The 23,340-nt window shown below is 41.9% G+C and overlaps 2 protein-coding genes across 4 annotated transcripts; one reads left to right on the top strand and one right to left on the bottom strand.

The window, feature by feature from the left end:
• Positions 1–4,887: 4,887 nt before the first annotated feature.
• On the bottom strand, positions 4,888–8,453 carry LOC123999272 (non-histone chromosomal protein HMG-14-like). The gene is made up of 6 exons (XM_046304863.1): positions 8,287–8,453; positions 6,686–6,712; positions 6,474–6,503; positions 6,340–6,375; positions 6,137–6,244; positions 4,888–5,831 (listed from the first exon to the last, which is right to left on the bottom strand). Exons 1-6 carry the CDS (start codon positions 8,302–8,304, stop codon positions 5,784–5,786), a joined length of 267 nt encoding a protein of 88 aa, XP_046160819.1. The 5' UTR covers positions 8,305–8,453; the 3' UTR covers positions 4,888–5,783.
• Positions 8,454–8,749: 296 nt separating this feature from the next.
• On the top strand, positions 8,750–22,977 carry LOC123999271 (guided entry of tail-anchored proteins factor 1-like). Of its 3 annotated transcripts, none has more exons than XM_046304861.1 (5): positions 8,750–9,035; positions 11,030–11,195; positions 21,458–21,525; positions 21,694–21,754; positions 22,481–22,977. In XM_046304861.1, the coding sequence occupies exons 1-5, from the start codon at positions 8,946–8,948 to the stop codon at positions 22,552–22,554; spliced, it is 459 nt and encodes a 152-aa protein (XP_046160817.1). In that variant the 5' UTR covers positions 8,750–8,945; the 3' UTR covers positions 22,555–22,977. The 3 variants fall into 3 exon arrangements, with proteins under 3 accessions (XP_046160817.1, XP_046160816.1, XP_046160818.1); XM_046304860.1 differs by having other exon boundaries at positions 8,785–9,035; positions 21,694–21,808; XM_046304862.1 differs by lacking the exon at positions 8,750–9,035 and adding an exon at positions 9,203–9,353 and having other exon boundaries at positions 21,694–21,808.
• Positions 22,978–23,340: the final 363 nt, after the last annotated feature.

The following is a 23,340-nucleotide window of genomic DNA, read 5'->3' as shown; positions in this document are numbered from 1 at the left end:
ACGCCAACCGTACTATTTGTAAAGTAATTTGAGTAATGTAGTCTGCTTATTGGTCATAGTATAGATATAGTTAGTATGCCAAAAGTTCCCGGATGTCGTATTAAATTTGCCAAAATACAAAGTATACAAGCAGTGGACATTATATCCGTGCATTAAGTGCTCATTATGCAGTTCTTCAGAAAATGGGAGTGGTTTTCAGATTTTAAGAAAATGGCAGAAAATAAGCAGCCGAAGTCCAACGAGAGCAGATACAAATTCATTGCTTTAGTAATTAAGAAAAATGTTAAGAAAATGTTGAGCAATGTAATAAAGTAATGACTTTTCAAATAAGTTAGGTTACACGTTATGTTGGATGACAATTGATTAGCTACGCTATCCTTATGAAACGCATGGCATATCATTACAGCAGTATGTTAGCTAACATTAGCTAATTCTAATTCTGTCTACTCTGATTTCAGAGCACTCTTGTCTGAGTGTCACGTCCTGACCATAGAGAGTCCTTATTTTCTATTGTGGAGTAGGTCAGGGTGTGACTGGGGGGTTAGTCTAGTTTATATTTTCAATTTGGGGTTCTAGTTTTGTTTTCTGTTGGTGTTTGGTATGATTCCCAATTAGAAGCAGCTGGCTATCGTTGTCTCTAATTGGGGATCATATTTAAGTAGCATACCTGTGTTTTGTGGGATATTGTTTATGGGTAGTTATAGTTCAGCACTCCATTGTCGTCACGTTTCGTTCTTGCTTTATTGTTTTGTGCGTTTCACTAAATAAAGATGTGGAACCCAGATCACCCTGCACGTTGGTCCGAGCATGCTTTCAACGAACTGAGTGTGGCAGAGTACAGAATAACTGATACATTTACAAATGCTCAACTCCCGTTGAATATGGACGGTGTCAGTAAACGCCGGCAAAAAAACCCCGTAATTAAATGGTTGCCAGCAGCAGTTAGTCACCAATTTTCTGGATAACATGAAAACAGCCTAACCAGCTCTGGTAGGGTGAGTAAAATGGTCAGAGTGAGGTTTGCACATCTATCAGTCCAGTGTTTTAATTGCTAAATTGTAATTACTTCGCCACTACTGCCTATTTATTGCCTTACCTCCCTAATCTTACCTCAGTTGCACACACTATATAGACTTTACTATTATTATTGACTGTACGTTCGTTTATTCCATGTGTAACTCTGTGTTGTTTGTCGCTTTGCTTTATCTTGGCCAGGTCGCAGTTGTAAATGAGAACTTGTTCTCAACTAGCCTACCTGGTTAAATAAAGGTGAAATAAAAAAGTGTTCCCTCATTTTTGTCTGGGAGTAGCTGGCAAGCTAGCCAACGTTCGCCAGTTAGCTTGGGTGCTTAACTGCCGTTCTGAGGTCAGAACCCTCGGATCACACCCTAAGCCAGAGCGTCCAGTGTGTACTCTGAACGCTCCGGACACGGAACGCTCTGAATTTACAAACGGACAATGCTCTGGATTTACAAACGCCCAGAGTGCACTCTGGCACTCCAGATTGAATTTACGAACACACCCCAAATCGTAAAATGTCTACCTAGTCATTTGTTATGCGAGCAAGAGGTTGCATAGCAACAGCATCAACTTCTGGTAGACAGGTGAAGCGCTTGTACACTCAACTGAAAGGATACCGTTGGTTTACAGTATGCTAAAATGAATTAATGGTGTAGTATATACTCATTAAGTATTTAGTATGGGTATTCGAACACAGCTCGTTTGTGTTTGTGCTGTCGCCTAAAATAGCTGAAGTGTGTCAGTGAATGTGCTAATCTATTGATTAGCTGTGGCACTGTCTGATAGACAGATCTGTGTTAATACTACTTAAGACAGACTGTCTCAAACATGCATGCGTTGTTTTTCTCAGATTGTAATCTGAGTGTGCACATCAAGTTCAACTGAGGCTTTAGTCTGATTGAACTGTTTGGTTTCTGAAATATAATTCAATTAAATTTTAACAAATAGTCCTATCTTATGAAATCTTATTTTATGAAATAACACATATTTAGACAATCGGGCTTTGATTCCATTTGCTATTTTATATATTTTGTATATTCTACATTGGATGTGATGTTTGTTCTGAAATGCAAATGATTTGACATTTAACATTGTATCTTGACTGTGTCAGAAAAGGAGGGGGTGGGATGGTAGAGAAGGCACAAATATACAGTGCCTTTGGAAAGTATTCAGGCCCGTTGACTTTTTCCACATTTTGTTACTTTACAGCCGTATTCTTTAAAAAAAAGGATCTTTAGCAATCTACACACAATACTCCACAATGATAAACTGAGAACAGGTTTGTAGACATTTTTACAAATGTATTAAAAATAAAAAACAGATTTACATAAGTATTCAGACCCTACTATGAGACTCGAAATTGAGCTCAGTTGTGCTATTTTGTTCGTTTTTTGCATTTTGTGTAACTTATTTTTTTACTTGTGTACATAATGTTACTGCTACCGTCTCTTATGACCTGAAAATAACTTCTGGACATGAGAACAGTGAAGGATATCCTGCTTTCACTGGAACAGGCCCAGATCCACACATTTTTGCATGAAGAAAAGAAGCAGGAAAAGGGGCCGCAGATCGGGCAGCCTTCTGAGAATCCGTAGGCAAGTGAGTAAACTCCATTTACCATCCGTTCTTCTTGCTAATATGCAATCATTGGAAAATAATATTGATAACATACGATTAAGATTATCCTATCAACGGGATATAAAAAAAACTAACATCTTATGTTTCACCGAGATGTTGCTGAACGACGATATGGACAGTATAGAGCTAGCGGGATTGTCCATGAACTAGCAGAACAGAGATGCTACCTCTGGTAAGACGAGGGGTGGGGGTGTGTGTCTATTTGTCATTAACAGCTGGTGTGCAATGTCTAATATTAAAAAAGCCTTGAGGTATTGCTTGCCTGAGGTAGAGTACCTTAGGATAAGCTGTAGACCACACTATCTACCAAGAGAGTTCTCATCTATATTATTTGTAGTTGTCTATTTACCACCACAGAACGAAGCTGGCACTAACACCGCTCTCAACCAACTCTATAACTCTCTAGGTTTTTCCAATGGCAGGGACTGGGAGACTAGTCAGGATCGAGGGAAAGATTAACGGAGCAAAGTACAGAGAGATCCTTAATGAAAGCCTAATCCAGAGCCCTGAGGACCTCAAGACTGGGGCAAAGGTTCACCTTCCAACAGAACAACGACCGTAAGCACACAGCCAAGGCAACGCAGGAGTGGCTTCAGGACAAGTCTCTAAATGTCCTTGAGTGGCCCAGCCAGAGCCAAGACTTGAACCAGATTGAATATCTCTGGAGAGACGTGTAAATTGAGAGGATCTGCAGAGAACAATGGGAGAAACTCCCCAAATACAGGTGTGCCAAGCTTGTAGCGTCATACCCAAGAAGACTCAAGGCTGTAATCGCTGCCAAAGGTGCTTCAACAAAGTACTGAGTTAAGGGTCTGAACACCTACGTAGATGTGATATTTCAGGTGTTTTATTATTAATACATTTGCAAAAATTCCTACAAATCTGTTTGCTTTGTCATTAGTGGGTATTGTGTGTAGATTAAAGGACAAACATTTATTTAATCAATTTTAGAATAAGGCTGTAACCTAACAATGTTGAAAAAGTGAAGGGGTCTGAATACTTTCCAAAGGCACTGTATAAGCAAAATTGAAATTAGGATTACACTGAATGTAATCTAAGGATTAGTTAAATTACCCAGATGCCTGATCAATCCCTCAACCCAATGTGCTGGGATGTTTTAACCCAGCTATATAGACTAATTTACCAGCAGCTGGGTCAAGCGCTTAACCCAAGGGGCATGGTGTTTGACCAATATTGACTCACTGTAAAACATTTATATTGGAAAATTAATATGAATTGCCGTATTAGGCAAAACTCAATTTCTACCTTTTTAAGATGTCAAAATAAAAAAATTCAGTATCCTGTTTTTGTTTGTTTTTCGGGTCGTTTCAGTGCATGCATTCAACCTTTGAATGAAGGTCTTCCACAGGGCTGCCATCTCCAAAGTTAATTCAAAAAGGCTATAATTCTGAACTAAGATTGATTTAGTTTTTGTTTATTATTACCATTTTGTTAATCTTAAACTTTGATTGGTGGAAATATATTGCTGTTATAATTTGGCTCATCTAAACATCCTAAGGTCAACAGCCGCATAGTATTCACATTTCTGACATGTAAATTTCCTAGCTACATTCACTCTGCCAAAACAGTACACAGACCCTCACCCTTCTAGATAACTTGAAACAGTCTAACCAGATCAAGTCAGTTAAGAACAAATTCATATTTTCAATGACAGGCTAGGAACAGTTGGTTAACTGCCTTATTCAGGTGCAGAACAGATTTTTTTTTTTACCTTATCAACTCAGGGATTTGATCTTGCAACATTTCAGTTACTAGTCCTATGCTCAAACCACAAGGCTACCTGCCACCCCGATCTCTGGGGCTAGTTGTGAGCTGTCAATAAATTACAAATTGTAAATAGGACAATATTTTCATGTTGCACATTCTTTAGTTCTCATTAAATGCTTTCAATATTTAATTATACATTTCTACAATTTATAGTCAGTTTGTCATTGAAATGTGAAGCTATTGACAATTTACTGATGGTCCCTCCCTAGCCCCACAGCAATAAATTTTTAGAGGCAGATGCGCTTTAAATGTATATTTTTCACATCGAGGACAGATACTGGCTGTTGTCATGTCAGTCTCAAAACTGGCATGTTTTTCTTTAGCGAATGCAATATGCATTTGTGGACAACCAGAACTATCATATCTAAAATACTGTATAGTATTGACATGATTGTATGGATTCACATCACTGTCTATTTGGCACACAATGAGAAAAGATCAAACGATTACAACCACATTTTATTGGTTTGTTTATACCAATCATGACATCTATAAACAAAGAATACAAGAACTGTACACTTGTACTTGATACCTAAAACCCACATGAATATTGCTGGTTTGTGTATTTGACAGCTCAAGTGGATGTACAGTTTCTCAGCATCAAAAGGAACCATAGTCAACAGTATGTTTCACACTTATGTCATTAGCTTGGCTAAGAACAAAGAATTCCATTTACAATGTACCATTACACACTGCATATAGAAAGTTTGAAAACCCTTTTAAACAGCAGCTGTACACGTTTATTGCAATGCTATCACAGAACAGAGACAAAACCAATTACACGCAATGCACAGGCCTGATAGGGAGGAACTCCAGTGCTAGGGAATAGGTTTATTAAGCAGAATGGTTAAGAAAAAAAATGGCATGAGTACAATAGTTAACATACGGAACACAGCTTACAACATTCTAAAACATTCCTCATTATAAACAATAAAACTGTGTTGCCCCTTGAGGAATTCATCCCCACAATACAGGTTACAAATACCATCCCTCATATAGCCTATGGAATGTTAGTCTCTCAGGCAAGCTCTCCGTTTTGACCGGATCCTGTAAACAACATGCTTGCACGTTCTTGATGCAGCAACCTGGCCCATTCCCACCCCACGGCAAAAATAAAAACCTTTGACATTTACAATAACCGTAATTGTTCCGGAGATGTAAAAATGTGGGATGTGATGAAATCCGTCTCCAAATGTATTTGTTCCATAAAAAAAACGTGTTTCTACAATCAAACTACTAAAAAAACTTGCATTTAGAAAAGTCAATAAAAATATTCCCCTGAATTGTACAAGAAAGGGGAATAGGGGGCAGTGATAAAAGATGTGGTTTGAGAGATGTTATTCTGCCGCATCTTCTTTCTGTTCAGGTTCTTCTGTGGCTGGTTCCTGAAAAAACAAAAATGTATATTAAAAAAAGAGCACCATATCATGGGGCGGCAGGGTAGCCTAGTGGTTAGAGCGTTGGACTAGTAACCGAAAGGTTGCAAGTTTAAATCCCTGAGCTGACAAGGTACAAATCTGTCATTCTGCCCCTGAACAGGCAGTTAACACACTATTCCCAGACTGTCATTGAAAATAAGAATTTGTTCTTAACCGACATGCCTAGTTAAATAAAGATTTTTTAAAGCAATTGGATTGTTTTTTCATTTATCTGTAAGAAGAAATACCTACATATCCCATCAGCCCCTTACCTCTTCCTCAGCTTTGGCTTCGCCATTCTCTGCAGGCACCTCCTTCTCCTCAGGTGCAGCCTTCTTCACCTCCTTAGCCTTCTTGGGCTTGGGTACTGCCTTCTCCTTCTGTGTGTATGTACACACAATACCTTAAGTCCTTAACTGCACTTAATTTACTATTAAATGTACATTCAACGTGGTTAATGTCAGCACTTCCTCACCTTTGGCTTGGGCTCTGCCTTTGGAGGGGTTGGTTTCTGCAATTAAAGTCATTTTAGCATGTGATTCTTAGCTGAAACTGTCACTTTTTGGGTGCAAATGAAAAAGTGTCCACAAAGGTGTGTAATATACTCACATTTACCAACCTCTCAGATCTCCTCTTGGGCTGCAAAATATTTCAAAAGAAAAAAACAATTGTTTAATAAAAACAGGTGCAGATTTTGACAACATGGTTGATGCTGGCCCCTGGTGGCAAAGCAACGGAATTGTACTCAACATTTACATACTTGTTAAGAACCAGTGCCTTGATAAACAAATAAAATTATATTTGAGTAATATGTTACTCACCTCTGCTGCCTCAGCATCAGCGTTTGCCTGTGATAAAAGGAGAGAGGAATGTTAGTGACAACTCAGCAGGGCAACCGTGTTAGGTGGGTTGTACTGGGGGAGGGGCAGTTTAAATGCCATTAGTATTAGAGAAATTTTATAATATCTACCTCACTTGCATTGGCAATGTTAACATATACTTATATGCCAATAAAGCCCTGTGAATTGAAATTGTGTAATCAAGTGGGCCTAAGGAGGCAACAGTGTTATGGTCACTGCCATATCTGCTTGTTTGTTCCACTTACATCATCCATAAACTATTTAATTCAAATACAGTACATGTCAACTTGCTTCAGTCATTAAGTAATGAACCAATTAACTTGCCAATAATTAGTACCCTGGGAAGAACTCAATTGCGTGCCCCTGGTCTCCTTCTCAAACACCATTGGATGGAAAAAGCCCTTCTGACCTTTTCCTCCAATGGGTTTTGAGAAAGGAGACCGGACGCAGGGAGTATGCAGTTGATATTTTCTCCATGCTGCTTGTACTCGCTACAGAGGGGAATCCGACTCCTCCCCCCAACGCATTCATTCGTGATAAATGGACATTTGCCAAGCAACGTTTACTGTCCTCTTCGCAGACCAGCCAGTCTACTCTGCGTTCCCGCCATTCATTCGAATTTCGAACTCTCCGAGATCCTCAGCGACTCAATGGTTACAGAATCTACTAAAATCCCCAGCAACAAGAGCGGCGCTGTGATGTCGACGAATCGCCATTGCATAACTCAAGAATTGTCTCGAGCAAACAACAAAATGAAGGGCACACGAAAATAAAATAAAATCACACAAGCAAACATTCTACACGATGTAGCGTGGCATGCGACAACTTTTAAGCAGATTACGTTGTAACTATACATTTTGATATTGCAAAGCAAGAAAACGTAAATGTTTGTCTTCCTCACAAGGGCAGCCATGACACACGACTTTGTGCCCTTTTTGAAGAACCCTAGAAGCAGTCTTCTGCATACCATACCGCCCACCGAGCGTTGAACATATCCCACCAAATTAAGTTATTTGAATGGTATTGCACTGAAGGATACATGTCTAAAGGATACACGGAATTAAATTAAAATTCAATGTTATACAATAAGTGCAGTCATATTTGCTTAAAAAAAGATTGATGTCACCAACTTTATTTCTGCAGAATGGCCATCTCACGACATGGCTAACTCCCTACTTCTCTTTGTCTGGCTTTAAGTAAATGACATTTTTAAACAACCACCATGTGAAAAAAAGTGACAAACCCCCCAAGTTACAGGACTGGATAAGGTTAATATAAAGCACCAAGTATTTCACCAGTTTTAATTTCCGAAGAGTAAAATCACAGCGTGAAAAGATAAGACGAAGAAAACCCGCCACTTCGCAAATCAAAACAGAGTGATACATTTTAAAACTCCTGACTGCACACAACATCAGTGTAACAATGTTGCAGCGAAGAGGACCAAAACAACTTGCATTTGTGGCTACATTTCAACAATTGTACGTGCAAAAATAAATGCATTTCATGCAATTGTGTTTTATCTCTCAAATGACACAAAATCAATACAAAAATATTCTACTTACTTTGCTCCTTTTAGGCATGGCTGTTTTGTGTATTTGTTAAAAGAAAAAAAGAGGGCAATGTTCCAAAACGGAGCAAGAAAAATACTGTTCGGTATAAGATTCAAACAGTACGTTCTATTACAGCGTAGCGAGACGTTAATGTTCCATTGGAACAAAACTAGCTCAAACCGGATTGGATTCCACCCCCCCTATTCAATTCATTACAGCGCTAACCTGACGGACAAACCACTCTCCGCCCCTGGCCATTGATTGGCTTTAGGAGTCGTCAACACATTTTCAAATCATAGCGAGATACCTGTGTGGATATCTTTACATGCCAATCAGATCTATATTTATTTGCCTTTCGACGAGGGGTGGGAAACCACGACACCCACTCCTTATACTGTTTTGCTCATACCCTTCATGGCAAAATATTGGTTAAAACGTTTAAACTCCACATATGGAGAGATTCCCTAAACACAATACCCCATATTATCAGAATACAGAGTAACAATGCAGTATTTTCATACACGTAGGATTTTTGGGGGAAATAAATAAAACAGGCCAACGTTACTAGGCAAAAATACAAAATTATCTGTTTTTTTATTTTATCTACACGGGGTAGAAAGACAAGGGGGTGTGCTTCCCTAGCGACGGCTATTGTAAATAATCAAAGGAAAATGGCGACTGTGTACGTCTGGTTGCTGGTTTTAGGGTCTGTGGTCTTATGCAACCTCGTCAAAATGTTGTTACCTTCAATTTCCTCCTATGTGAGTATGCCATTCATGTGTAGAAATTGTAGCCCAGTTGTACCGGGAAATGTGTGTTCAAACTTTTAAATTGCGCCGGCATGTTTATCTGTAACATTTTAGCACAGAGACCTGACATGACGTTCGTTCTACTGGGCGGGATTGACAAAGACCCGCCGGCAGTTAATGGCTGGTTGTGACTGTTCATCTCCCTCTCACCAAAACGATGTAATCTTCCCTATGAATTTATTTGACTTGATCCTCCCTTGCTCTTTTTAGCACCATAGGTGTTTTTAGTCTAAGACATTTCCGTGATACATGGGTAAATGCCAGATTTGGGTATGTAGTACATTTGAGTTTGAAATCTGGAAAATAACATCACGTGTATAATGGAGTCTAGCTGTGCATATCTCATGGGTTTAGTGCAATGGCAAAGTGATATTGATTCAAATGAGTGTTTTTTTTTCTTCCATAAGCAACATTTAAACTAATGTAAAATGTTGTCAGATCCTTAAACACCAAATCCCATGTTGGCCACATAGTAGGCCACAGTAGCAGATAATGTTGTCATGATACCAGCATTTTGACTTCCAAGTTTAATATATACTTGACACTCGATACCTTAACAACAAAACAAGAATGCTTATGAGCTAAAGTAAACGAATGGCGCTTGATCCAGACAGATACATTCAACTACTACTCTGTTCAATTATTGGGGATATATTGAGCTCAATATCAAATCAACTTGTATTGGTCACGTACACATATTTAGCAGATGTTATTGCGGGTGTAGTGAAATGCTTGAAATCATTATGTTAGAATTGTTTTACTTCAAAGTTTTTCTGAGACAGCCATGTATGCATGCATTCATTAATACATTATACAATACGTTTGACTTTGTTTTTACCAATATAAATACATAACAACATAATGGTATTTGAATTGTACATCTCCTGATAAACTGGGTGAATTAAGGTGTAGTTCATGGCCTATCCACAATACAAGTTAATGCATATTCAGTAGGAGTGTGTGCATGCATTAAGTTATTGAGCTTGTTTTGGCTGATTTCATGGGGCTACAGGTAACATACAATATGTTTCCCTTACATTTGGGACTTATTTGTTGTACTGATCAACAACATTTACTTAGAAGTAGCTTCTTTGATAAAAATGTGCTCTGTTGCTTTAATCATTAATGCCATCATTCAAAAGGAAAGAGGGGAGCGGCCCATCAGAGCAACAGAGGCTATAGATAATCTTTGGGAGAGATTTGAGACCAAGACCAAATAAGTGAATTCATTTTTTGGAGGCAATCAGCTTTTAAATCAGCATGTTTTGTGTTATGGTTTGCATAATATCACAAAGTACTAGGGAAGTGAATTGATGTTAGCTTTAGCTGTCAGCTATTAAGGAAAGTTAGCCTTCAAAGCTGGAAGCTACTGGTATCTTCTTGCATTGTAAAGTGTTCTAGCCTGTATGGACATTGTTTTGTGAACAGTAATGAACAGTTTAAACATTTCTACGTGCTGTGTCACAATATTCAAGTGTGTTAACTTCGGTGCAACATGATTGGGGAGCTAACAGAATGCAGCCCAGACTCCCAGTGCAGGCTTTTTACAGAAGTACCGAAAGTAACAACAATTCTAGTATGAACCGTTTGTCATGGTCTAGTATAAAAAAACTACATATGTTTCGATATATCATGCAACACTAATAGCAAATAGAATACTGTCAATACACAAGTATGTTGCCATCAAATCAATAACTGGACAAAACACATGAATCCCTCTTAATCGGCCATTGATTAGTGCTAATTCCTGTGTTTATTTTGTGCTAACACCCTGCAGTTTGATAACACAATTATCTGTGATGATACCTTACTGCATAGTTCACTTTTAAGCAGGCTATCCCAGCCAGTCACTGCCCAGTAGTTAAGTGAATCAAAATGCAACTTGTGAATAACATGCTTAGAAACCATTAGATTGATATTTTTGGCTGTATTTTCTTCTATTGAAGCTGTCCAAAGTTTTCCAGAAGAATGTGGAAGATGAGATAGAGATGAGGGCAGCGATTCAGACCATGAAGAAGGAGCTTTCTTCCATCAACATGATGGACGAGTTCGCCAGGTACGCACGGCTCGAGCGCAAGATCAACAAGATGACGGACAAGTTGAAGACTTATGGTAATAAGCGGACGGCATTATATCTGTCTCTACCCCTCAACGCTATGATCGTTTATGTACATGTTCTAGAAATATCACACCAAAAGGCCTCACACAACACCTTATTCTCAGCTGATTTAGTAGATGGGAAAACTCTTTAATAACCAATTTGGTCCATGTCTCTATTGGGGACTAGGCACATGTACACTGAGTGAACAAAACATGAACAACACCTTCCTAATATTGAGTTGCCCTCAGAACAGCCTCAATTTGTCATGACATGGATTCTACAAACTGTCAAGCATTCCATAGGGATGATGACTCCAATGCTTCCCACAGTTGTGTCAAGTTGCGGTTCTTGACACAAACCGGTGCGCCTGGCACCTACTACAGTAATTTGTTTTGTGTGATATTTCTTACATTATAAGCCCAGAATGTTTTTTTTGTGTTATTACTTACAGCCAGAAATAACTTTTGGATATCAAAGCGGCGGTAACTCACCAGCATTGCGACCACAAATATGACTTTCTCGAATTGCATCCTTTGATCATACCCCCCCAGGTCAATTGAACTTATTCCAGAGGCTGCTCCAAGACACCGCTGGCGGATAAGAGGTATTCGGAGTGGACTTCTAGTCCAACTCAGGAGGCGTGTACACCATCCACCACTTCCAAGTATATTACTCGGTAATGTTCACTCCCTGGACAATAAAGTAGACAAGCTCAGGACGAGGATCTCCTTCCAGAGAGGCAACAGGGACTGTAACATACTCTCTCTGAATATCATGTCCCCGTCCATAAAGCCAGCTGGGTTCTCAGTACATCGCACATACAGGAATAAAGAACTCTCCGGTAAGAAGAAAGGCGGTGTTGTGTTTCATGATTAACTACTCATGGTGTGATTGTGATAAAGTTCAGTAACTCAAGTCCTTGTATTCACCCGGCCTAGAATATCTCAAAATCAAATGCTGCCCGTATTACCTCCCAAGATAATTATCTTTGGTTATAGTCACAGCCGATTCCACGACGGCTCTCAAGGAACTACACTGGACTTTGTGCAAACTGGAAACCACATACCCTGAGGCCATATTTATTGTAGATGGGGATTTTAACAAAGCAAATTTGAGAAAAATGCTACTGAAGTTCTATCAACACATTGCCTGTAGTAATCGCGCTTCAAAAACTCTCAACCATTGTTGCTCTCCCTTCCAGGATGGCTACAAGGCACTCCCCCTGCCCTTCCTTTGGCAAATCAGATCACGACTCCATTCTGCTCCTCCCTTCCTATAGGCCGAAACTCAAACAGGAAGTACCCGTGCTAAGGTCTATTAAATGTTGTTCTGACCAATCGGAATCCATGCTTCAAGATTGTTTTGATCACGTGGACTGTGATATGTTCCGGGTTGCCTCTGAGAATAACATTGACGTATACACGGACTGAGTTCATCAGGAAGTTTATAGGGTATGTTGTTCCCACTGTGACTATTAAAACCTACTGCATTTAACCACGGAAATGTGACTGGGAATATGGTTGAATATAAACAGTGCAGTTATTCCCTCCGTAAGGCAATCAAACAGGCAAAACGTCAGGACAGAGACAAAGTGGAGTCACAAGTCAACGGCTCAGACACGAGAGGTATGTGGCAGGGTCTACAGACAAACACAGATTACATAGGGAACACCGTCTTGCTCCCGGACAAGCTAAACACCTTTTCTCGCTTTGATGATAACACAGTGTCACTGACGCAACCCGCTCCCAAGGACTGTGGGCTCTCATTCTCCGTGGCCGACGTGAGTAAGACATTTAAGCATGTCATCCTTCGCAAGGCTCCCGGCCCGACGGCATCCCTAGCCACATCCTCAGAGCATGCGCAGACCAGCTGGCTGGAGTGTTTACGGACATAATCAATCTCTCCCTGTCCCAGTCTGTATTCCCCACTTCCTTCAAGATGTCCACCATTGTTCCAAGAAAGCAAATTAACTGAACTAAATGACTCGCCCTGTAGCACTCACTTCTGCCATCATGAAGTGTTTTGATAGGATCCTTAACTAGCCTATCACCTCCACTTTACCTGACACCCTAGACCCACTTCAATTTGCATACCGCCCCAATAGATCCACAGACGATGCAATCGCCATTGCTTTGCATACTGCTCTATCCCATCTGGACAAGAGTAATACCTATGTAAGAATGCTGTTCATTGACTACAACTCAGCATTCAACACCATAGTACCCTCCAAGCTAATCATTAAGCTCGGGCCCCTGGGTCTGAACCCCGCCCTGTGCAACTGGGTCCTGGACTTCCTGACTGGCCACCCCCAGGTGGTGAAGGTAGGAAACAACACCTCCACTAAGCTGATCCTCAACACAGGAGCCCCATAAGGGTGCGTGCTCAGCCCCATTATGGACTCCCTGTTCACCCATGACTGTGTGGCCACGCATGCCTCTAACTCAATCATCCAGTTTGTAGACGACAGAACAGTAGTTGGCCTGGTTACTAACAATGACTAGACAGCTTACAGGGAGGAGGTGAGGGCCCTGGCGGAGTGGTGCCGGGAAAATAACCTCTCCCTCAACGTCAACAAAATGAAGGAGCTGATCGTAGACTTCAGGAGACAGCAGAGGGAGCACGCTCCTATCCACATCGACGGGACCGCAGTAGAGATGGCAAAAAGCTTCTGAAATGGTCCACCCACACAGACAGTGTGGTGAAGAGGACGCAAAAGCGCCTCTTCAACCCCCAGGAGGCTGAAGTAATTCAGCTTGGTCCCTAAGACCCTCACAAACTTTACAGATGCACAATTGAGAGCATCCTGTCGGGCTGTATCACCGCCTGGTACGGCAACTACACCGCCCGCAACCATCGGGCTGTCTAGAGCGTGGTGCGGTCTGCCCAACGCATCACCGGGGTCACACTGCCTGCCCTCCAGGAGACCTACAGCAACCAATGTCACAGGAATGCCAAAAAGATCATCAAGGACATAAACCACCCGAGCCACTGCCTATTCAACCCGCTTTCATCCAGAAGTTGAGGTCAGAACAAGTATATATCAAAGCTGGGACCGAGAGACTAAAAAACAGCATCTATCTCAAGGCCATCCGAATGTTAAATAGCCATCACTAGCCGGCTACTATCACGGTCACTCAATCCTGCTACTATCACGGTCACTCAAAGCTTCCCTATAAAATGGAATCACTGGTCACTTTAATAATGGAACACTAGTCACTTTTTAATCATTTTTACATACTCTTTTACTCATTTCATATGTATATACTGTATTCCAATAAAACAGTAAGGCACGAGGGGGTGTGGTATATGGCCAATACACCACTGCTAAGGGCTGTGCCTGGACACAGCCTTTAGCCGTGGTTTATTGGCCATGCACCACAAACCCTGGAGGTGCCTTATTCCAATTATAAATGGGTTACCAATGTAATTGGAGCAGTAAAAATTTTTTTTGTCATACCCATGGTATACCGTCTGATATACCACAGTTGTCAGCCAATCAGCATTCAGGGCTCGAAGCACCCAGTTTGTAATGTATTTTAGTCAATGCCACTCTGACATTGCTCGTCCTAATATTTATATATTTCTTAACTGCATTCTTTTACTTTCAGATTTGTGTGTATTGTTGTGAGTTGTTAGATATTACTGCACTGTTGGAGCTAGGATAACAAGCAATTCGCTACACCCGCAATATCTGCTAAATATGTGTATGTGATCAATAAAATTTGATTTGACATACACAATCCGTGTCTCAATGCTTAAAAATCCTTCTTTACCCTGCCTCCTCCCCTTCATCTACACTGATGTGAAGTGGATTTAACAAGTGACATCAATAAGGGATCATAGACGGACCATGTGAATCCAGGTTAAAGCTATGTCATGGAAAGAGCAGGTGTTCTTAATGTATTGTACATTCCCGTGTATGTTAAGAGGAAGGGTAATAGCTGAGTGTTACATTTACATTAGTCATTTAGCAGACGCTCTTATCCAGAGCGACTTACAAATTGGTGCATTCACCTTATGACATCCAGTGGAACAGCCACTTTACAATAGTGCATCTAAATCTTTTAAGGGGGGGGTGAGAAGGATTACTTTATCCTATCCTAGGTATTCCTTAAAGAGGTGGGGTTTCAGGTGTCTCCGGAAGGTGGTGATTGACTCCACTATCCTGGCGTCGTGAGGGAGTTTGTTCCACCATTGGGGGGCCAGAGCAGCGAACAGTTTTGACTGGGCTGAGCGGGAACTGTACTTCCTCAGTGGTAGGGAGGCGAGCAGGCCAGAGGTGGATGAACGCAGTGCCCTTGTTTGGGTGTAGGGCCTGATCAGAGCCTGGAGATACTGCGGTGCCGTTCCCCTCACAGCTCCGTAGGCAAGCACCATGGTCTTGTAGCGGATGCGAGCTTCAACTGGAAGCCAGTGGAGAGAGCGGAGGAGCGGGGTGACGTGAGAGAACTTGGGAAGGTTGAACACCAGACGGGCTGCGGCGTTCTGGATGAGTTGTAGGAGTTTAATGGCACAGGCAGGGAGCCCAGCCAACAGCGAGTTGCAGTAATCCAGATGGGAGATGACAAGTGCCTGGATTAGGACCTGCGCCGCTTCCTGTGTGAGGCAGGGTCGTACTCTGCGGATGTTGTAGAGCATGAACCTACAGGAACGGGCCACCGCCTTGATGTTAGTTGAGAACGACAGGGTGTTGTCCAGGATCACGCCAAGGTTCTTAGCGCTCTGGGAGGAGGACACAATGGAGTTGTCAACCGTGATGGCGAGATCATGGAACGGGCAGTCCTTCCCCGGGAGGAAGAGCAGCTCCGTCTTGCCGAGGTTCAGCTTGAGGTGGTGATCCGTCATCCACACTGATATGTCTGCCAGACATGCAGAGATGCGATTCGCCACCTGGTCATCAGAAGGGGGAAAGGAGAAGATTAATTGTGTGTCATCTGCATAGCAATGATAGGAGAGACCATGTGAGGTTATGACAGAGCCAAGTGACTTGGTGTATAGCGAGAATAGGAGAGGGCCTAGAACAGAGCCCTGGGGGACACCAGTGGTGAGAGCGCGTGGTGAGGAGACAGATTCTCGCCACGCCACCTGGTAGGAGCGACCTGTCAGGTAGGACGAAATCCAAGCGTGGGCCGCGCCGAAGATGCCCAACTCGGAGAGGATGGAGAGGAGGATCTGATGGTTCACAGTATCGAAGGCAGCCGATAGGTCTAGAAGGATGAGAGCAGAGGAGAGAGAGTTGGCTTTAGCAGTGCGGAGCGCCTCCGTGATACAGAGAAGAGCAGTCTCAGTTGAATGACTAGTCTTGAAACCTGACTGATTTGGATCAAGAAGGTAATTTTGAGAGAGATAGCGGGAGAGCTGGCCAAGGACGGCACGTTCAAGAGTTTTGGAGAGAAAAGAAAGAAGGGATACTGGTCTGTAGTTGTTGACATCGGAGGGATTGAGTGTAGGTTTTTTCAGAAGGGGTGCAACTCTCGCTCTCTTGAAGACGGAAGGGACGTAGCCAGCGGTCAGGGATGAGTTGATGAGCGAGGTGAGGTAAGGGAGAAGGTCTCCGGAAATGGTCTGGAGAAGAGAGGAGGGGATAGGGTCAAGCGGGCAGGTTGTTGGGCGGCCGGCCATCACAAGACGCGAGATTTCATCTGGAGAGAGGGGAGAAAGAGGTCAGAGCACAGGGTAGGGCAGTGTGAGCAGAACCAGCGGTGTCGTTTGTCTTAGCAAACGAGGATTGGATGTCGTCGACCTTCTTTTCAAAATGGTTGACGAAGTCCTCTGCAGAGAGGGAGGAGGGAGGGGGAGGAGGATTCAGGAGGGAGGAGGAGGTGGCAAAGAGCTTCCTAGGGTTAGAGGCAGATGCTTGGAATTTAGAGTGGTAGAAAGTGGCTTTAGCAGCAGAGACAGAGGAGGAAAATGTAGAGAGGAGGGAGTGAAAGGATGCCAGGTCCGCAGGGAGGCGAGTTTTCCTCCATTTCCGCTCGGCCTTCCGGAGCCCTGTTCTGTGAGCTCGCATTGAGTCGTCGAGCCACGGAGCGGGAGGGGAGGACCGAGCCGGCCTGGAAGATAGGGGACATAGAGAGTCAAAGGATGCAGAAAGGGAGGAGAGGAGGGCTGAGGAGGCAGAATCAGGAGATAGGTTGGTGAAGGTTTGAGCAGAGGGAAGAGATGATAGGATGGAAGAGGAGAGAGTAGCAGGGGAGAGAGAGCGAAGGTTGGGACGGCGCGATACCATTCGAGTAGGGGCAGTGTGGGAAGTGTTGGATGAGAGCGAGAGGGAAAAGGATACAAGGTAGTGGTCGGAGACTTGGAGGGGAGTTGCAATGAGGTTAGTGGAAGAACAGCATCTAGTAAAGATGAGGTCGAGCGTATTGCCTGCCTTGTGAGTAGGGGGGGAAGGTGAGAGGGTGAGGTCAAAAGAGGAGAGGAGTGGAAAAAAGGAGGCAGAGAGGAATGAGTCAAAGGTAGACGTGGGGAGGTTAAAGTCGCCCAGAACTGTGAGAGGTGAGCCGTCCTCAGGAAAGGAGCTTATCAAGGCATCAAGCTCATTGATGAACTCTCCGAGGGAACCTGGAGGGCGATAAATGATAAGGATGTTAAGCTTGAAAGGGCTAGTAACTGTGACAGCATGGAATTCAAAGGAGGCGATAGACAGATGGGTAAGTGGAGAAAGAGAGAATGACCACTTGGGAGAGATGAGGATCCCGGTGCCACCACCCCGCTGACCAGAAGCTCTCGGGGTGTGCGAGAACACGTGGGCGGACGAAGAGAGAGCAGTAGGAGTAGCAGTGTTATCTGTGGTGATCCATGTTTCCGTCAGTGCCAAGAAGTCGAGGGACTGGAGGGAGGCATAGGCTGAGATGAACTCTGCCTTGTTGGCCGCAGATCGGCAGTTCCAGAGGCTACCGGAGACCTGGAACTCCACGTGGGTCGTGCGCGCTGGGACCACCAGATTAGGGTGGCCGCAGCCACGCGGTGTGGAGCATTTGTATGGTCTGTGCAGAGAGGAGAGAACAGGGATAGACAGACACATAGTTGACAGGCTACAGAAGAGGCTACGCTAATGCAAAGGAGATTGGAATGACAAGTGGACTACACGTCTCGAATGTTCAGAAAGTTAAGCTTACGTAGCAAGAATCTTATTGACTAAAATGATTAAAATGATACAGTACTGCTGAAGTAGGCTAGCTGGCAGTGGCTGCGTTGTTGACTTTGTAGGCTAGCTGGCAGTGGCTGCGTTGTTGACACTACACTAATCAAGTCGTTCCGTTGAGTGTAATAGTTTCTACAGTGCTGCTATCCGGGGCTAGCTGGCTAGCTAGCAGTGTTGATTACGTTACGTTGCGTTAAAAGAATGACAATAGCTGGCTAGCTAACCTAGAAATTATCTTTGATACAAAGACGGCTATGTAGCTAGCTATGTAGCTAGCTACGATCAAACAAATCAAACCGTTGTACTGTAATGAAATGAAATGAAAATGTGATACTACCTGTGGAGCGAAGCGGAATGCGACCGGGTTGTTGAGTGCGGAAGTTCTATTGTTCATTTGGGGGGGGGGGGGCATCTGCACAGCTGCAGCCTGTTGCCATCAGCCTTCTCTCGCCTCACTCACCTTTTTTCATTTTCCCGCTATAATCTCTGGAGCCCCTGACAGTAACAGAGACAGAAAGGAAAGGGGCTCCATTTCAAGAACGTGCCATTCAGCAGCACACAACTTCCACAAACCACAGTGGCAACCAAATACAGGGCTGTTATTCAGTCCAAAAGGAACTGATTAAGTGCCTTCAGAAAGTATTCACACCCCTTGACTTTTTCCTCATTTTGTTGTTACAAAGTAGGATTAAAATGGATTTAATTGTTATTTATTGTCAACGATCTACACAAAATACCATTCAGAAGCACACCACTTCCACAAGTCACAAAAATAAATAATGCTAAAATAAAATACTAATATATTTTCCTTAGATAAGTATTCAACTCGAGTCAATACATGTTAGAATCACCGTTTGGCATCAATTACAGCTAAGCCGTTTTTGGTAAGTCTAAGAGCTTTGCAAACCTGGATTGTACAATATTTGCTCATTGTTCTTTGTAAAATTCAAGCTCTGTCAAGTTGGTTGTTGATCATTGCTAGACAGTCATTTTCATGTTTTGCCATAGATTTTCATGAAGCTTTTAAAGTCAAAACTGTAACTAAGCCAGGAACATTCGATGTTGTCTTAGTAAGTAACTCCAGTGTATATTGGGCTTTGCGTTTTAGGCAATTGTCCTTCTGAAAGGTGGATTTGTCTCTCAGTGCTTGTTGAAAAGCAGACTGAACCAGGTTTTGTTTCAGGACTTTGTCTGTGCTTAGCTCTGTTCCTTTTCTTTTTATCCTAAAAAACTCCCTATTCTTTGCCAATGACAAGCACATAAAATGATGCAGCCTCCACCATGCTTGAAAATATGAAGAGTGGCATTCAGTGATGCGTTTTGTTGGATCTGCCCCAAGCATAATGCTTTGTATTCAGGACAAAAAGTTAATTTATTTCCCACATTTTTTGCAGTATGTGTAACCTTTTATTTAATTACTAGGCAAGTCAGTTAAGAACAAATTCTTATTTACAATGACAGTTTACCCTGGCCAAACCTGGACAATGCTGGGCCAATTGCGCGCCGCCATATGGGACTCCCAATCACGGCCGGATGTAATGCAGCCTGGATTCGAACCAGGACTGCAGTGATGCTTCTTGCAACGAGTATGGTGTGCCTTAGACCGCTGCGCCACTCGGGAGCCCTGTCGTGCGATATTGCAAACAGGATGCATGTTTTGGAATATTGGAATTCTTTTCACACTGTCATTTAGGTTATTATTGTGTACTAACTACTATGTTGTTGATCCATCCTCAGTTTTCTCCTGTCACAGCCATTCAACTCTAACTGGTTTAAAATCACCATTGGCCTCATGATGAAATCCCTGTGCAGTTTCCTTCCTCTTTGTCAACTGAGTTAGGAAGGATGCCTGAATCTTTGTAATGACTGGGTGTATTGATACAGCATCCAAAATGTAATTAATAGAGATGTGGTAGTCATTCATGTTAAACACCTTTATTGCACACAGTTAGTACATGCAATTTATTATGTGACTTGTTAAGCACATTTGTACTCCCGAAGTTATTATTGAATACTTATTATTATTAACTCAAGACGTTTCATTTTTTAATTAATTTGTAAACATTTCTAAAAACATCATTCCACTTTGACATAATGGAGTATTGTTTGTAGATCAGTGACATAACATCTAAATGTAATCTATTCTAAATTCAGGCTGTAACATATCAATGTGGGAAAAAAGCCTAGGGGTGTAAATACTTTTTGAAGGCACTGTATATACTCGTAGAGGCCTTTTTAAGTAGTTCGTACTACACTCCGTTGAAATTTAGTTTAAGGGTAGAATGTGCTGTATTTGCTGCATATTCCTGTTCTCACTGGAGTCACAGTAACTCTACAACACCACCTATCATTTCAAATTCATAGTCCAAGGACAATGGCACAGGGAAATAATGCTTGGTAGAAATGTTCATATCTTCAGGGTAGTTGGCTAAAGTGATTAAGTGAATGCAGCTATCGGTATGAATCCATGGAGGGTTTTGAATTATAAATCTCCCATAATCCTCAGGGTAGAGCTGGTGGAGGATGAATGAAGATAAAGGTGACCTTGACGTCAGACACTTCCAGTGGCTTGACCAAAGCTTCTTTGGGGAGGGGCAACACTTCTGCTGACCTCTCTGTCACTGTCTCGCTCAACTCCTAACCAGCTGTTGTACAGTCTCACCTGCTAGCCTTAAAGACAGTTTGGAACAGTTTGTGTATATATATTATGACTATAGTTTTTGTTTGTTTTGGTCTTCGTCAAGGGTTTTCTCAGCTGTTCGTGCACACAAATGTTTCTAGTGGCAAGCCAAAGTTTGTAGCCGAAGTCTATGCCCCTTCGTCGGTGATTGGTCAACAGTAGGGATTCTTCAATTAAGTGTTTGTGGTCATTCATCGAGAGACGAATCGGTTTCACCGACTTCGCTTTACCTCAAGAAATGCTTTTGTGTGCACGAACAGCCAAAGAAACCCTTGCCGAAGACCAAAACGTCACATAATGCCATCATAATATATGCACAAACTGTTCCAAACTGTTTCGGATGGGAAGCCTGCAGACACCTTTACAGTCCCATTGTGACAAATTGTCTCTGTGGGGAAACCACACAGTTTGTTGTCTGAAGTTTGCATTTTCCTTTCTTCCCTCAGTTAAATCCAGAACTGGTCAGCAGACAAAAATCAAATGGGTCGTCAACATAGTGTATTATATTCTGCAGGTAAGTGAAGTAGAGCAGATTTTATTATTATATTTTTTTTACATTTATTGGTATATTTTCATAGTAGCTCGGATTATTTCACAATCTTGCAATAGGAAACTATGCAAATATTTAATCGAGATTTGGGACTGGGGATGATGACTGACCCCCCCCTTCCGTCTCTCCAAGGCTGTGCTGATGATCTCTCTGATCTGGAAATACTATGCTGACCCAGTGACGGTCTTGCCCAGTAAGTGGATTTCTCCTCTAGAGCGAATGGTGGCCTTCCCATCTGGAGTAGCAGGTAAAACGGATTACAGCGCCTGCCCTGAGAGGGGCTCTAACACCAGTAGGGGTTGCGGCTCAAATGCCACCCTATTCCCTATATTGTGCACTACCTTTAACCAAAGGACACTCTTCAAAGTAGTGCATTAGATAGGGAATAGAGTGCTATTTCAGACACACAGGGGTATTTCAGGATAACAGAACTTACTGTACAGTGTATAGCCTACAGTACTTTGCACCTGTAGCTTCCTTTAGGTATGCAGATAGCTCTACTGTTTATATAAATGAACAGTAATGGATGTAAATGAGGATTGTATTAGTGCTATTCAATCCATTCAACTCAATCCATTCAACTCAATGTCTGTTTTGTTTAAAAGCTCAAAGAGAGCAGAATGAATACCAGTTCCCTCATCTTTAAAGAGTCATTTTTGAGCAGATGTTTCCTCAGCTCTATTTAAACCCAAAAGTATGTTTCTCTAAGAACAGTAATACCTATGGATCACTTCTAAATCCCTGCATGTGGATTTGTCACATTTTTATGATTTAAATGGTTTGGCTTGATCTGTGATTGAGAATCTTGATCGTTTACAATTTTAAATGAGGTTAGATGACATTGATCTGGTCTCTGGATCTGGATCTAAACGGTAATATAATGATTATTCATTCACCTGCTCTTGTGCCTGTGTTTCAGGTGGTGTTGGAATCACATGCTGGCTCGTTGTTTGTAACAAGGTAGTGGCTATAATTCTCCAAGCGGTGGCTTGACAGCCTAAACTTGACTGTCTACTTTGAGACCAAATTATGCAATTGTTGTTGCTATTTAGTTCAATTTAATGAGAAGATTTGTAAATATTTTTCATACACTGGCCTTGATATTTAAATGTTTTGTGTTGAGACTGTTTGTTTCTTTTTTTTTGTTTCACTGCATTTTGATAAACCAGCAGGGTTGTTTTGTTACATTTTCTTTCTCTTCAAATCCATTCCTCTTCATGAAACTAGTGTGAAAAATTGAGGCTTAATACTTTGGTTACAATTTGTTTGTATTCTGAAGGATTCAAGCCATATCATTATTTTACCTACATGACAGTGTTCTGCTTTCCATTTGTGTTTGTCAGTTGCCTACTTTTCTAACCCTCTTCCAGAATTATTATTGTGGTTGACATATCAATAAAAACATGCCAAACATTATTTGTGCCTGGATTTATAAGTTAAGACATACAGTACCTTTCAAGGATAAATGTCACGGAAGGTTAAGGCTGTTATAGAAAGTGCAAGGTCATCCTCTAGCTAGTCTATTCTAAATTAGATGCCGATCGGAAAGTGAATCAAAACTCATGCAGTAGGCCTACACGAAATATACTTTTTTTTAAAGGGTTTCGACAATGAACAAAAATATAAATGCAACAATTTCAAAGATTTGCCTGAGTTACAGTTCATAAACTCAAAATAAATAAATAAATGTCCCTTTTTCAGGACCCTGTCTTTCAAAGATAATTTGTAAAAATCCTAATAACTTCACAGATCTTCATTGTAAAGGGTTTAAACACTGTT

Source organism: Oncorhynchus gorbuscha, linkage group LG16 (assembly GCF_021184085.1).
Source record: "Oncorhynchus gorbuscha isolate QuinsamMale2020 ecotype Even-year linkage group LG16, OgorEven_v1.0, whole genome shotgun sequence".
In the NCBI taxonomy this organism is placed as follows: Eukaryota; Metazoa; Chordata; class Actinopteri; order Salmoniformes; family Salmonidae; genus Oncorhynchus; species Oncorhynchus gorbuscha.
Note: the sequence above shows the minus strand (reverse complement) of the source record. Positions and strands in the feature narration are given on the sequence as shown.